Source organism: Atta colombica, unplaced genomic scaffold, assembly GCF_001594045.1.
Source record: "Atta colombica isolate Treedump-2 unplaced genomic scaffold, Acol1.0 scaffold45, whole genome shotgun sequence".
NCBI classification, from domain to species: domain Eukaryota; kingdom Metazoa; phylum Arthropoda; class Insecta; order Hymenoptera; family Formicidae; genus Atta; species Atta colombica.
In genome coordinates, this window is record NW_017259534.1 from 554,835 (window position 1) to 570,547 (window position 15,713).

The window sequence follows — 15,713 nt, forward strand, 5'->3', positions numbered from 1 at the left end:
ACAAATATTTGACTATTCACATTGTATATTATATCTATCAAATAATATGTATTATAAATCATATATATTTCTTACATGTATAAATGTATTTTTAAAGAATAAGCAAAGATATTCTAAAAGCACATTTGGATAAATTTTCATTTAACTGAAGCCTAAATATGAAAATTATCAAGATTTATAATTTATATAATTGATGTGAGAAAGCGATAAAGTCCATTATAGAGGGATAAAAATTCAACAATTCAAAGTCGACAATTCAACGATTCTTATTAAACTTTATATGAAATGTGAATTGTTAATTTAATACGTCTTTGTCAATTTATCAAGAAGACGTACGATCACAATGTTTGTTATTCTCTAATAACCACAAAATGATATTTCATATACATATATAAATTCTATATTATAGCGATTTGAACAAATTCTTTCAATTGGAAGCTGTGGCGGTCGCGTTTGGCGTAGGAGTGGACGTTGATGTAGATTCCTCCGTTACAATACGTCGATTTTTCTTTATCCTCTTCCATTCTCCATTCGTGTAATTCATTTGGAAATGAGTTTCAACCAACATCGGGACAATTGTTCCGTCAGACTGTGTTACTTCTTCTACATTCTCCGAAAGCATCACTGTGACTATATTACCCAATTTTGGACAGGGATTATCTATATACAAGCGAAATGATTGATAGTATTATTAAATATAATTTACAAAAGAGAAAAATACATCTGAAAGAGACATACCCCTTGAACCAGCCATAAAACCTAAAATAAGAGCTTTTTCTGGACGCGTTACTTTATTTGCAGTTCTAAACATTTCTTGTGCTTCTAACATTTGTTCTCGCTGTAATCCGATAACAAAACAGTGAGTATCCTATATTTACATATATAATTAAATGCATGTAATTAAATTATTAATCTTACTGTAAGAGATAGGCCTTTTCTTGGATTAGCTGCCGCATTAGTCGTAGTAGTCTGTATACGAATCTGTGTGACTGTCTGAGCTGGTCTGACAGTTTGCACAGCTACTGGCGTACTTTCCACAGGTGTTATCACCGTCGGTGTAGTCACTGCCAATACAGCAGTGGGTGTTGTGGTAGTGGTAGTAGTTAACGTAGTAGCTATGTAACACAAAATGTTTAATTAAAATCTGAACAATTTAACATGCGTCTTTTTAATAACTGCAACTTAATAACTTACGTGTTTGCTGCGTAGTTGTAACTGAAATACTGCTTGGCGTGCTAGGTGCGGTATAGGATTGTGTTGTAACTACTACAGTTGGTGTAACAGGTGTAGCAGGCGGATTTATTGAGGCCAATCCTTGCGCGTACTCCGGAGTGGTCGTTTCTACAACTGATGGAGCTGCTGAATTCTTTTCTGCCACAATGGTCGCTTGTGCTTCCACTGCTTTTTTCTGTTGCTCTTCGAAGTCCATCATCTTTTTCCTCTTCTTTGCTACAAATCCCATAGGTTGCTCAGTAATATCGAGCAATTTAATACCACCATCCTTTCGAATTCTGCTGATTGATGTTCTATTAGACATAGAAGTGTTTGTAAGCGATGGGGACCGAAAACCACTCGTTGGAACTCTACTTGGGATTCCTTTCAAAGGTGCTAAAAAAAGTATATACAATATAGTATATTGCAGATAACACAAAGAAGTAACATTTATAAATTTATATATACTTGTATCAGTCATTTTTCTTGGCATTCCTCTGCTTCTTACTGGTACAGTAGGAGCTGTACTCTTTTTGAGATTACTAGCGGCATCAGTACTTTTTTGAAGCAATTCTGCTCTTAAGGCTGCACTTTTTGGTTTTCTCTTGAGAGTAAAATGTTTGACTGGCGTAGGTTGCTGACCTACCACTGAAGTCAATGCAGTCTTGTTAAGATAATGACACTCTAAGGGAAGCATAGCAGGATCATTCTGTTTCTTAAGAAGTTTTCGTAAATCATTGACTAATTCACCAAAAATTGGTCTATGTTCATCCAGATCAGTGATGTCTGTATTTAAAGAACCAGTCGATGGAAAAGTTTTCATCGCTTCGGATAACATTGATACCCATAATTCACTGTCCACAGCTGCAACCTCAATAATCTCCTCCAGTTCTGCACGCCACTATCACCAGATTTAAATAATAAAATTTTAATAAAAGTAAAAATACAAAAAAAAATTGTAAATCCATTAATAGGCGAATGCTTATTAGAGATATGAATTCACTATTAATTTCACTATTTTAAAAAACAAGTATATTTTGAAAAAGCAATACTTGACGAAAGTATGAAGATATAAAGATAGAGGAGAACGCTTACCTCTTCAACATTACGTCTGGGTATGTGAAAAAACGACAGAAGTAACTTGAGTTTAACCTGCGTTTGCAAATCGGGAAAACAATCCTTGATGTTCCGCAATACCTCGGCATTGAGTTGTGAGCAAATTGAGCTGCCGGTCCAGCTATCGTTTGATGTACCGAGCTTATTATGCAGCCACAACGATGTATCACTGTCCCTCACATTCGCCATATTGGAGTCGTTTGCTTCCGGCGCGTGCCGTACCTCACTGTGCGCCACATGCGGTGACATGTGGTGACATATGGTTCCCGCCATGAAGCAACGAACGTGCGCGCGCATATCAGCACAATGTCCTTCCTGGATATCCATAGCCTATAAAGATGCCTTTTCATATTCACGATCGACGCTCATTTTTGCCGTCAAAATCAATCACGTGATACAAATTGACAAACATCAAGCGTTAATTTTGACCTATTGTCACGCTGAAAATGAGTGTTGAGTGTTAAGTCAACATGAAAATGCATCTTAAAGGTATCTTTTTGGAGCGGTGCAATTACACACTGTAGCAATTGCCCACTGTCAGTCACAGAGATTTCTGCATAGGCAGTTTAAAGTAATTTCTTTTTTTTTAGCGTTATAATTATAATTGACTTGTGTGCAATTGGATCGTAGGCAATTGTTATACATTCTTTTGTGTTGACGCTCAAAGCTCATTTTTACCGTCAAAATAAGTCACATGATCAAAATTGACGCTCGATATTCGTCAATTTCTATCACGTGATTTATAAGTTGCCAAACATCGTCGTCACAATGCTCGCAATGCTTCACGATAGCCAATCAGAAGCATCACTAATTATTATTGACGTTTCTTCATTTGTCAAGGAAAATTCAGCACCAACTTCACGACGCGAGACTAAAGAGCCTCAGGCTGGCGTCACATGAACGGAAATCTAAAGCGAAACGAAATCAATCACAATCGCAAAAAAGAAAGCAGAATAATGAGTGCAGAGTTGTGATTGGCCGCGCTGTTCTGTTCCGCTGTAAATTTCGCTCATAGGACGCCAGCCTCACAAGGAGAAAATGGTAAATTGCATTACGTGTCCGTCTCCTCTGATTGGACATGGCATCAAAGCTCCATAGATACGAAAAATTGGAGAAAACCGTAGAGCTTAGGTATTTATACCACTAAGGTATAAATGTGAGTATTCGCATATCCGCCATTTTTACTTCTTTCCCCATTCCTTGCTCTGTTCCCACTCCGTCGCTGAGCTGAGAAAGTTATGGTCGTTACGGTTATTATAGGTTACAGCTTCTAAGCTGTTGGAAGCTTTGTATTTATGTATTTTCGCACTTCGAAATTTTATCATAAGACTAAAAGATGAAAAGAAGAATATAAAAAACCTGAAATATTATATATTAACAAAGGCAAAAAAATTTATAAAATGCCTTGTTGCGTTGCAGTAAACTGTATCAATAGATCAAAAAAAAGTATATCGATTATTTAAATTTTCTACGGATAATTCGTTGACAACTCGCTGTATTGCTGTAAAATAAATACATGACTTGTGAATAAACATCTTCACTTCTTCACAGATGAGAAATTTCAATCCTTTTCTTCAAATTGACATACATATTTGGCACTTTATCTAGAAATAACCTAAACGCCAGACACTCTTCAGGCTCTGCACTAATATGATAGATATTCAACTGATTTTGAGAGCAAAATTGGAATGAAAGGAGCTACAAAATTTCAAGCAGCAAATACAAATCATAATTTGTAATGACCATAACCTGTCATAGCTCAGTGATGGAATGGAGACAGAGCAAGGAGTGAGAAAAGAAATAAACATGATGGATATAAATAGTTTTTAATGCCACTAAAGAAGGAATACTTTAATATCACTAAAGAAGGAATACGGACATCAAGCTATGAACAAGATTTAAAAGACACAAATAGCTTTCTATCCTCTTCTACCCTCTTTTGGCACATGCGCAGAAAGAAGAAAAGTTATTGAGTAGGACAGAAATGTATCCATACAGAAATATCTTCTGTCTTTCAGCTCTTGCTCATACTTTCCATTCATTGCTTGGCTAAGTTATTCCCTCTCCTACTCAGTAGTAAGTTCTATGGAAAAAACTCCAATCACATGACACCCATCCTGATTGGACGTGAGCATTCACGTGATACAATTTGCCACTCCCTCCCTGCAAGTCTTTCGCGAAACAGATCGGTATTCATAAGCTGCTTTTTCATGCTAATACTCGATGTTCATTTTTAGCGTCAAAACAGGTGATGTTGATGCTTAATATTTGTCAATTTTAATCATAACCTATTTTAACTCTTGAATCGAGCATCGAGCATGAAAATGTAGCCAAAAGGTGCATTCGGGAAGATGCTATTAAGCCGGAATCAGAATCATTAAAGATTAAAATTAAAGATTAAAGATTGAAATTTCATCAATGAGGACAAAGAAATTTTGGCTCCTTTTGTTTTGGTTAGTCAAACTTTAATCTTTCAATCTTCAATCTCATTCTTCAATGCATTCTGATTCCGGCCTTAGCGCTATTTCATTCTGTGGGTCTGAGCACAAGAATTGTCACAACACTTACTTAGATTTAAATTGTAGACGTAAGTAATGCACAAGCTTTCACGTATGACGTATAACTTATTGCCATGTCTCCAAAAGACGGCAATAATCGTATATCATACGCCAAAACTTGTGCGTTATTTACGTCTACAACTTAAGTCTCTTAGTTACAATATTTTTGTGCTCAGATCCTATCCTTGTTTTACGTCTAATAAACAACAAAGATAGAAGAATAAAAGTTAGCGCTAATAGCATCTCCCCGAACGTATTGATTCTTACAATTAAGATTGTTTTAAGTCAATTTTAAGATGTCGTAAGTCAATCCGAAGACTGTATTAACATGTTAAGACTATGGCTGTGTTCGCTTTGATGTTCATAACGCTTTAAGCATTTCATCCTTGTTGTTTAGTAAATATTAAATAAGGACAATTAATGCTTACAAGCGTTGTAAGCGGCAAAGCGAACGCAACCATTTAAAACGATTTTAAAATAAAAACGGACTATGAATACCGCCCCATGTTTTTCGCGTTTCACTGGTATAGGACTTAAGCCTATCTTTTGCTTTTTTCTCGTTTGCAACGGTTTTATCAAATTGTATTTCTTGCTTCTTTCAAAGTTAACTTTTATCTCGGGCAACATAAAACAAAAAACCGGATAAAAAGCAAAAAGACAAAATGTCAAAAAATAGTAAAAGGCAAGAAACAGGAAACAAAAAGCATATTGTTAAAATAGACTTTACAGAATGAAAAAATAGAGAAATGACAGAGTGCTAATTTTAAAGAGAGACGCTTGCAAATTGAACACACCAAATAATCTTTCTATCATGAGTCATGACACATCATGTTATCCCTTCCATATCCACCATGAATTGTAGACAAACGAGATGAGGGATCCTTTCGATCCTCCCCGATCACCCAATGTGACACTGGTGTGCAACTTTGGTTTAGTATATGTTCTGTGGCAGTTCTGTGAGTTATGCTCGATGAGATGTAGTTGCATGTGTCTACCTCGATTTATGCGTCTTTCTCCGATTAATCTTCAACTGCGGATTGCAAACATGTTAGGCTCAAATGTTGTATCAGATTCTCAGGAATCTGCATTGATGGATGACGAAACATATAAGGATATAGAGAAAACTTTGTAAGTAACTTTCATTTAATTCTATTGCTCGTCCATTGTACCGGTCGGTCGCGTTTCTGTATCACGAATATGTTCTTTCACACAATAAAAGGCTCTTCTCAATTAAATGCTTCAAAAAAAGATTTGATTCAGCCTAAAACAAAGTTAATCAAGTGATATATCAGTCAATTGTACGAAATACAGATACATGAGATGAACATGAGATGAAAGACCAAAAAAATTCAAACAATAAAAGATGATGCAATATTCAGATCACAATGTTCCGACCATCAATGTTCGAGACCATCGTTTGAAACTGTGGGTAAAGTCTATGATGCTTATTTTCTTGCTGGTTTAGTTGATAGATCCATTGTTAGTTGCATTGTTTACTGCTAGTCATAGTTTTGTATGTATTATTTGTGAATTAGCTTGATACTTGATGAACAATATATGGACGTACATATGTAAGATATTACATACAATAACGTAAGAATTATATTCAGAGATAAAAGAAAATAGACCATAAGATATATATATATATATTATATATATTGTACTATATACATTATATATATATATATACATATATAAATATACATATATATTGATAATATATATATGCAGGCTGCTAACACGCTTCGCATGCGATCTAGCAGGAAAACAAGCATTGTGGACCACTGGCTTAACTGTTGTATACTACGACGTTCTTTTTTTGTGAAATGAACGAATCTGGCAGAAAAAAAGTATCTCTGCCCCGTGAACCGAGATATTAATCATTAAAGTTAATCGACTATAAATTAATAAATCTATCATAACTGTGAAAAAGTCTTTGAGAAGCTGACATCTTATTTTAAAAAATCGAAAATTTTATTAATAATTCTGCTTGCACCCGTAATAGTTCTATATCTTTCCTGTTAGGAAAGATATAGTTCTGTTGATTTAGTTAAAAAAAAAATAAAATAAAAATGCGGTGCTAACTTCGCATTTCAAGTTTCGAAAAAATTGATTATATTATGAAATTTCATGGTTCCCGAAGAGTTATGTAGTTCCTGATATATTTTAGCAATTTCTTTCCTCTAAAGGATCCTCTATATAGAAGTCGTAAACGATCGTGAAGTCTTAAGTCATAGGAAACCAATCACAATCAAATATAAGGAGAATATTCTATTATGCTGATTCTACAATGAGTTAGCAGTTGGAAGTTTTAATCGATGAAATTGGCCAATCAGCTTTAGTCATACAAGTTGGCTATTAGTCAACTTCACCGATAAGACTTAGGACCGATTATCTCATAGTAGAATCCTCATTAGAATGGGTTAGTTTTCTAGAGGAGGAGATCCTTAAGTATTTTAAAATCAATTTTTCATCTGAGAACTGGCATCTCAAATTTAAAAAAAATTTATTTTTGGTATGAAATTCTTTTATTCTTGAAGAGTTTTACAGTTCCTGATAAATTTTAGTGATAGTTTCGGCCTTTAAATACTTTTAAACACTTTTTTAATATGAGCGCTGGAACTTCATTCAAACGAATAAAGTAAAAGCCAGTTCCAGCCGACTCTTTGGTATTTTCTGAAATTCTGCAATAGTTTCAACACTGTTTGTAGATTTTCTGTTCAAAGTTTCAGCCTTCAAGTATATATTTTAAGTATATATTTCAAAATAATTTTTTAATCTGAGCACTGGCACCGTAAGAATAAAGTATCTCCTAAAGTCAAAAGCTGGAACTCTGAAAAAAATCTATATAAAGCGTCGAAACTATAGCAGAACTATCGGGAAATCAAAAAGTCGGCTGGATCTGACTGATAAAGAGCTTCAACACAAAGATGGTCATAACTAAATCGTGAAACGTAAGTCGTAGTCGTAGGTCAACGCACAATGTTTTGGCCAATCTACAGCTATGACTTATGTTCCACGACTTAGTTATGGTTATCTTTGTACTTAGGCCCAAAGTCAAAATTTTTAGTCGTAATCGTAATTCGTAAGGTCTCGAGCAAATCGATCAATCACAATTAAAATTGTGATCTCATGTTTTAAAACGCTCGATTGTGATTGATTTGCTTACGATCTTACGATTATAACTAAAATTTTTGCACATGTAATTCTATAATAAATCTAATAGTCACAAATCAGAAATTAGAAATTAGAAATGAATCAATCACAACCGTCAATTTTTAGCTTCTAACTTTTGATTTATGACTCATAGCTTATAATAGAAAACTATAAGTCTGGAGAGTCGTAAGAAATTGACCAATTACAATCTAATGCGAGAATAATTGACTATGATTCGTCCATTTCTTATGACTTAAGACTTAAAAACCTATTGTAGATCTTTAGGAAATGACTTATTGTAGAGAGCGGATCTATAATAGGTTTTTACCTTAAGCTATAAGGAATAGACGAATTAATTAAAAAATAATTGACTATAATTCTATTTCTTATAACCTAAGACCTTTAAAAACTTATTGTAGATCTTCCTGGTGAAAAAATTTTGCTGAAATTATTCCATTCGTTTTCGGAACATTTCAGTGAAATTTCTGAAAATTTACTAAAATTTCTGAAAGTGAATTTTTTTGCTAATATATTGAAAAATCGCTGAAAATTTTTCTGAATTTTTGCTGAAATTTCTCTGAAATTTTGTTGAAAATGAACTTTTCAGTTAAAAATCGCTGAAATTTTTCTGAAATGCTGAAATTTTGCTGAAAAGCATTCCAAAACATGGAATAATTTTAGTGAAATTTTTTCACCAGGACTGAGAAACCTAAATACATGTAAACCTAAATTTTGTGTTCATGTAAATCTAAATTTTGTGTTTATTTTGTTTTGTTTTGTTTTGTTTTTTTTTTCAAAGCGGCGGTACATTGCCGCTACCGGAAGATATGAACGCATTTGATACAGAAGATAAATATGATATACTTACCCAGTCCGTGTATATCCCTCCGGGAAAGAGATTAAAAAGTCAAACAGAAGAAGATGATGATATTTATTATTTACATGGGTACGCCAATTATTTAGGCCCTCAATTAAATTTCCAGTATACCTTGGCAGAGAATGGTGGACAGGATTGGTCGGTAAGCAAATTTTATGTATAATTTAAAACTTGCTTTAAATCCAGAATTTATAAAATATTTTGTATGGGATTTCATGTAACTTGCAAATAATTTCTTGTATCATCTTATTCATTAAATTGTAAGAAGATAAAGTAAAATAATAAAGATGAAAAAGTAAGAGATTTTGCTTGGAAATACTTGCTTTGGTATCTAATTATTAATTGTATACTGTACTGTTAAAAATAAGGCTATTCTTTGTCGCTGTACTGAACTGCACTTTCTGTCTTTAAATATATGGATACTTTCCATTTGATGACGCAAATCGATATAAATCATTCTTGATATTATTATTTGAGTTATCGGAAATATCCAATAATGTTTGTATCAATTTGTGTCACAAAATGGAAAGCATTCATGTTTAATTCATTTTAAATACAATTGTATTAATTTGGCTACAAAGAATAGTCACCTTATGAATTTTGCTTATTAGATCTGATTAAACTTTCGTACAAGTTATTAGATTAATCTGTTTATATTAATCTTGTGTTTAATGTGTTTAACCAAATATTGTATACCGCAGGTGTAAGATTTTGTGTAGTAGATAAATTGGTGCTAAATGTATCTTACGTATCAAGTGTGATGATTTTCTGTTAACATTGATATAAACTAAACTATTTTATGAACCAAACTTTTATAATGTTGCATATAGTATGTATGATTCTTAGTATTATTTTTTTATATAGTTATAATAATTTAATATATTTATTTATCTGTTTATTTTTTTCATGTAGTACTCTCAAAAATCGAAAAGAGTGTTTCTAAAAATGGAAAAGACACTGCCTTTACGATTTACATGGGAACCAGCTGCATCCGGTTTATTTTTGCGTACAAAATTAGTTTTTGTATTAGAGCAATATAAAAACGATCCAGTAAGACGATGCCCTAATCATATAGCCTCAACCAATTATATTAATCAATCAATGGATCCGGAAAGAATTAAACATGTAGTTCATTGTGTTAATCATGGCGCGAGTATCTATGAAGAAGAAAATGAACATCTTTCTATCTTAACACCACTTTGTACACCCGAACCTGGCTCGCAATATTTTCCAATGTGTTTCAAATTTTTTTGCAAAAATAGTTGTACATCCGGTATGAATCGTAGGGATACTGAGTTAGAATTCACTTTAGAAGATAAAAGAAAGCAAGTTTTAGCTCGTCAAACGTTGGGAATTAAAATATGTAGTTGTCCCAAACGCGACAAACAAAAAAGCGAGGCAGATCTAGAACGATCAATATCTGTCAAACGAGAGTTTGTTTTAACATCGGGAAAAAAGCTACCGTCTTATGACACGCACGTTTATAAAGTCGAATTAAATATCGTCGGCAAAGAAAATTATTTATCAGTTTATAAACATGCATATGATATTATGGCCGGTCAAGCAGCGAGAACTGGTCAGCATGAATGTTTTAAGCCGTATATGGATGAAATATCACTCAAAGTGCCTTTAAACCATTAATAATTCCAAATTTCAAATCCCGTTTTTGCACGATAGTTTTCATTTAATGAAAAGAAATAGATTAAGTTTCAATAGATAAGATTTTTTTTATTAAACATGTTTCGTTTTTGCTAATTAATTTTTTATCTTATAAGTATGCATGTGCATGTTATGTGATTTTACTATTATTCGATGTTCGTAATTAATGTTTACATATTATGTTTATATGTTAAATGCTGAACATGTATTAAAATAGCATTTTAATTAATGACTACGCTTTTTACGAGTTATAAAATGAAGTTAAAAAATGTATTTGTTAAGCATGAAATTAAGTTAAATCTCTTATGGATATCCTTCATTATACAAGATATTCAAAAATATGTGAATTAAAGTCTTTGAGCAACTAACAAGGAAACATACACAAGTATCTTTCTTCTTTTCCAATTTTAAGCTTTGCATATTGTAATGTCAATGTGTAATGTAAAACGACAAAATGGAAAGAAATATTTTTATAAGTATATATATTTTATAAATACTTATGCATATTAATCCGTTTCCACTAATGTAACTTTAATCTCAGTTTAACTTATTTTCATCTTTTTCTAATTTTTAGAACTAGAAAAAGAGTAAGTTTTGAACAGAGATTGAAGTTAATCTATATTGATAGAAATAAAACAAATCTTTGATAGAAATCAAGTTTTATTATGTATTGTACTGAAGATATGTGTATGTTCCTTTGTACGTAGTAAATAATCTTTGCAATATCTATAGACTAAGTATATTTTATTTTAAATAATAATTTTATTATTTTTTAATTTTTATTAAAAGCATATTTCAATATACACTGCCAGTACTGAAAATCTACAATATACAGTAGTAACGTGAATTATAAATTTTCTGGCAGTGCATATTGGAACACGGCCTAACTTGTATTACTTAGTTTTATTAGAACTTAATTTTTAATTGTGACTCGTAAATTTTGAAATACTCTGCGTAGTGTTACAATAATTAGTATATCCTCATTAATTAAGATTTTAAATAAGTACTTATACGAGGATCGTTTGAAAAGTTTTGAGCCTCAACATGAAAATGATATTACTTATTAAAACCCATTCTGGTACAATCGTATATGTTTTGCAAAGATACTTGAAAATTGTAGCCATTTTGGACACTCAGTTGTTGTTTGACAGTCATTTATTCCAGTCGATGTCAGTGTTTTTGTAAAAATGGAAAAAAATCGAATATCGACGATCGCCATAACAAAAATTTACGAATTGCGATTCGAATTAATTATCCTATTCATCAGATCTAATCTCCAACATTTTTTCCTGTTTCCTAGGCTCAAAGGTATCTTAGGAAGACACAAATTTTTTATCAAATGAAAACACTGACATCGATTGGCACAAATGACTCAAACAACAACTGAGCGTCCAAAATTACTACTACAATTTTCACAGTATCTTGGAAAGGTATCTTGCAAAACATGTACGATTGTAATACCAGAATGGGTTTTGATGAGTAATACCATTTTCATGTTGAGGCTCAAAACTTTTCAAACAATCCTCGTACTTTACATTCGAAATAATTAACATTATTATTATATGTTAATTGTATCAATGAAAAATAAATGCTTTTGTTACTTTTTTATATAATTTTTATATTTTTATATTTTTTTGTATGTCCTTTTAATATGTATTTTGCACTAATTAAGTATATAATAATAAATTTGTTGAGAATAACAAATATATCGGTCTCTTCACATATATAATCTATCGTTTGCTTCATATTCTATTTGTATTTCAATAATTTTCAACAATAATGTATTTGGCAATGGGGCAATATGTTGCGAAGATAATGTCACGGAATTCTCGAGACTCGCTACGTGCCTTCGTAATTGTACTTCTGTACCATTGTCACCCCAAGCGTGTAATATCCATTCCCATGTGTTCGAATACGTCATCTTAGCAGGCTGTGCCATCCATGCTATTTCATCTCCATACTATGTAAGAATAATATGATTTTTATATTTTTTACAAAAATTATTCCGCGTATTTTTGTTTATGAATTATGTAATATAAAACATTCTCTAAGATAAAAATATAGATTATATAATATGAATTCTTTGCAAAACTTTATTATCAAAGTTTAATAATGCTAGATAAAATAATCGAATCTTTATTCACATACAGATATATTGTTTTATCTCATACATTCGAAATACTTTCTATTCTGTTCCGTTTTTATACACATGTATACAAATTGTATTGATACAAGATGATTTATTCTGAATTATAAAAAATGATTAATCTAAATTTTAATATATATGTATCCTAAAAGAGTATATAAAATTTTCTCTATTTCCGTTGTATATATACAATTTTGATACCAATATATACGAATATTTTTAATTAAGATTGTAATTGTCATCAAATTGTAATTGTCATCAAATTGTAATTGATTGTATTGGATAAAAAATTTTATATACATTCAGGTAAATATTTAATCCAAATGAAAAAATATCATTAGAAGTAATAAATACTTTCTCCATATCAATATAATTAGATACGTACAATATAACGAAATGATACGAACTTTGAATTGTTTCATAAAGATAAAAATATTATACCTGAAAGAAAAACATGTTGCTTCCATGATGGAATATGTAAAGAGCGTCGCGTCCGAAAGGAAGCGGAAGAGGAATTCTTGCGCTGCCAGAATAGAAATGAATTTGCGGCACCTTGTGAGTCTTGATGTGTTCGAGTAGAGAGTCGGACATCACTACTTCTGTACAAGATTGCAAAAGCGGACATGTCAGCTGTATACAAGACACAGAATCCGTGGAGCCACCCCAAATTGGCGTCTCAGGTAAACTTAACGATTGGTGACTAACAGTTTTCGCCGCAGATGATTCAACAATTTGCGAAGAGTCATTAATGCGAACTTCGCTGTCCTTCGACAATTCGCCAGTACTAGCTGATTTAGTGCGATCATTCAATCGCACACGTAAACTGTTAACATCTCCATTAGAAATCGCTACGGTTTCTTCCGACATATCAGATACTCGAATTAGATTATCCACGGAGGCAGCTTTCTCTCTGCCTCCGAGCAACAATCTGGCTAATAAGAATTGTCTCGGTTTCAAAGCAGTACAATTGTTTTTTGATTGGTTTATAATTGTCTTTTGCTTCTTGCTAGTTTTACCAAACAATTGATCACGTAAGTTACAGCGATTGGTTATAACAGATGTTTTGTCTATTTTCTCGTCATTATCCATGTTAAAGGCATCGCGAAGTGCTTTATGCAATTTATCTGCAAGAAGACATCGGCCTTGACCAAGCCGGACTCTGCAGACTGGACAACGCGTCGTTTTCGGCCTGCAGACGACGCACAGAATATGACCATGAACACATTGTGAGACTGGAGGCGCAGCGCTTTCTAAGCAAATTGGGCATTCCAAGGCACGAACCTAAAAAGGAAAACTTTACAAACACATCTTTAATGCTTCATTCGATAAAAAGAAGTTTTATTTTTAATTAGTATTTAAAAAAATTTAATTGTTATACTGGTATGAAGAGAAAAAATTGTATGTAGCTTAGTTTAATTTTATAATATTAATTTCTTGGATTTAATAATAGATTGACCAGTTAATGATAGAAGACTAATAATAAGAATTCAATGAATAAAAAAAAAGATTATTAAAATGATAATCGCTTATTTAATAAATGATCTATAAAAATAAGAAAAAAATAAAAGAATGACTATTTTGATTATAGAATGTGCCTGCGCACCGTTCCTGATAATGCATTTGCAAGATTTCTGGCTACATTCGGAAGTGGACCCTTCAGAGCTAGCCCACTATCATTCTGTTCCTCTTTTTGATGCGTGTACCTCCAAATAAAAAAATTTAAATCTCGCACATTTTCCTCATTATGAATTAAAGTAGCAACGTCCTTGATCTTTAGCCCCAATAAATCGGTGTCATCAATTCTCAATAAACAATCACCCGCTCTGATGGAGCATAATAAGAAAACAATTTATATGAAATTAATTTACGCAAAAATATACTTGATTTAATATATAAAATTATGTGTTATATCAATATATATCTTAAAAAAATATATATACACACATTTTAAACTTTTATATCTATAATATACTCAGTAGTTTTTAAAATCAGATAAAACTCACTTTAATCCTGCCAAGTCGGCAGGACTATTATTCTCGACATAGCCGACCCACGGATACGGGTCCCATTTTGATTTGGTCAAATGAAATCCATAAGATTTACCATGTATATATGATTCCACATTCTCTTTCCGCATTTTAAGAATTATTTTTCCTGGCGGAAGTAAATCTTCTTTGGGCAGAGACATCACGATTTTCACGCCTGCGGCTTCCGTCAAAACTTCAGGATACAAAAAATGCGACATGTTTTTTCGCACTTTATTATTATTATTAGTTTTATTAATATTGTATATATATATATATACATATATATATATATATGAAGAGTAAAAGTTATTTTACATAACATTCTTCAACTTCACTTTCAACCATATGAATTTTTCTTAACAACAGAGTATAACGTACGAATAAATTCGAATAAACATTCGCAATTTATTCATAGACTTTATTAATACGTTAATTCATTTTGATCTTCAAAGTACCTTGAGCAAGAGCAGTGGAAGCACTGAGTCGCGTCTGATCTCTTAGCGAAAGAGAAAAGTCGCTTACTTGTTTACCTTCACCCATTTACACATTCTTGACATTGAATCTTACGTCATATTACAATGAGACACATCGTTTTCCTTTTTTATTCTAATATACATCAATGTTTCGGAAATAATATTTTCAATGAAAATTGCATTTCATACAGCTATACATTATATTCTAATTTATATAATATATACATACTTAACAGTCTTTATAATATGAAAATGGAGTAATACTTTAATTAATTAAGATTCTTAATACTTTATAATGGCAAAAATTATATCAATATAAACGTATTAATGTAAATGTTAACGCAACGTTTACATTGTTATAATGCAGAAACAAATGACACATATTTTGTATCAGTGTTCATTTGAAATAAATAAAAGTATAAGGGAATGTATTATTCTGCTTAATAATATACACACACACGCGCGCGCGCGCGCGCGCGCGTATATATA

General features: G+C 32.1%; 3 protein-coding genes across 4 annotated transcripts; 1 reads left to right on the plus strand and 2 right to left on the minus strand.

Annotated features, from left to right (window-relative positions):
- Positions 1-427: 427 nt before the first annotated feature.
- LOC108691303 (negative elongation factor A) lies at positions 428-2,577 on the minus strand. Of its 2 annotated transcripts, XM_018198977.1 has the most exons (7): positions 2,308-2,383; positions 1,963-2,113; positions 1,681-1,860; positions 1,195-1,608; positions 919-1,115; positions 739-838; positions 428-660 (listed from the first exon to the last, which is right to left on the minus strand). In XM_018198977.1, exons 2-7 carry the CDS (start codon positions 2,048-2,050, stop codon positions 428-430), a joined length of 1,212 nt encoding a protein of 403 aa, XP_018054466.1. In that variant the 5' UTR covers positions 2,051-2,113; positions 2,308-2,383. The 2 variants fall into 2 exon arrangements, with proteins under 2 accessions (XP_018054466.1, XP_018054465.1); XM_018198976.1 differs by having other exon boundaries at positions 1,681-2,113; positions 2,308-2,577.
- Positions 2,578-5,841: 3,264 nt separating this feature from the next.
- On the plus strand, positions 5,842-10,576 carry LOC108691270 (cellular tumor antigen p53). Its single transcript, XM_018198941.1, has 3 exons — positions 5,842-6,014; positions 8,842-9,061; positions 9,832-10,576. Exons 1-3 carry the CDS (start codon positions 5,857-5,859, stop codon positions 10,558-10,560), a joined length of 1,107 nt encoding a protein of 368 aa, XP_018054430.1. The 5' UTR covers positions 5,842-5,856; the 3' UTR covers positions 10,561-10,576.
- A 1,647-nt stretch (positions 10,577-12,223) lies between these two features.
- LOC108691271 lies at positions 12,224-14,969 on the minus strand. The gene is made up of 4 exons (XM_018198942.1): positions 14,728-14,969; positions 14,328-14,547; positions 13,166-14,005; positions 12,224-12,538 (listed from the first exon to the last, which is right to left on the minus strand). Exons 1-4 carry the CDS (start codon positions 14,967-14,969, stop codon positions 12,296-12,298), a joined length of 1,545 nt encoding a protein of 514 aa, XP_018054431.1. The 3' UTR covers positions 12,224-12,295.
- Between the last annotated feature and the right edge of the window lie 744 nt (positions 14,970-15,713).

Bases quoted from the DNA above. Each gene is read 5' to 3' on its own strand.
- LOC108691303 (XM_018198976.1), bottom strand. From the start codon at position 2,577: ATGTCACCGCATGTGGCGCACAGTGAGGTACGGCACGCGCCGGAAGCA. The intron at 1,116-1,194 runs GTAAGTTATTAA...TGTGTTACATAG, and splicing joins TACAACTACGCAGCAAACAC to CTACTACGTTAACTACTACC. The intron at 839-918 runs GTAAGATTAATA...ATCGGATTACAG, and splicing joins GAAAAGGCCTATCTCTTACA to CGAGAACAAATGTTAGAAGC.
- LOC108691270 (XM_018198941.1), top strand. From the start codon at position 5,857: ATGAGATGTAGTTGCATGTGTCTACCTCGATTTATGCGTCTTTCTCCG. The intron at 6,015-8,841 runs GTAAGTAACTTT...TTTTTTTCAAAG, and splicing joins AAGGATATAGAGAAAACTTT to CGGCGGTACATTGCCGCTAC. The intron at 9,062-9,831 runs GTAAGCAAATTT...TTTTTCATGTAG, and splicing joins ATGGTGGACAGGATTGGTCG to TACTCTCAAAAATCGAAAAG.
- LOC108691271 (XM_018198942.1), bottom strand. From the start codon at position 14,969: ATGTCGCATTTTTTGTATCCTGAAGTTTTGACGGAAGCCGCAGGCGTG. The intron at 14,548-14,727 runs GTGAGTTTTATC...ATGCTCCATCAG, and splicing joins GCCGACTTGGCAGGATTAAA to AGCGGGTGATTGTTTATTGA. The intron at 14,006-14,327 runs GTGCGCAGGCAC...TTTCCTTTTTAG, and splicing joins CAAATGCATTATCAGGAACG to GTTCGTGCCTTGGAATGCCC.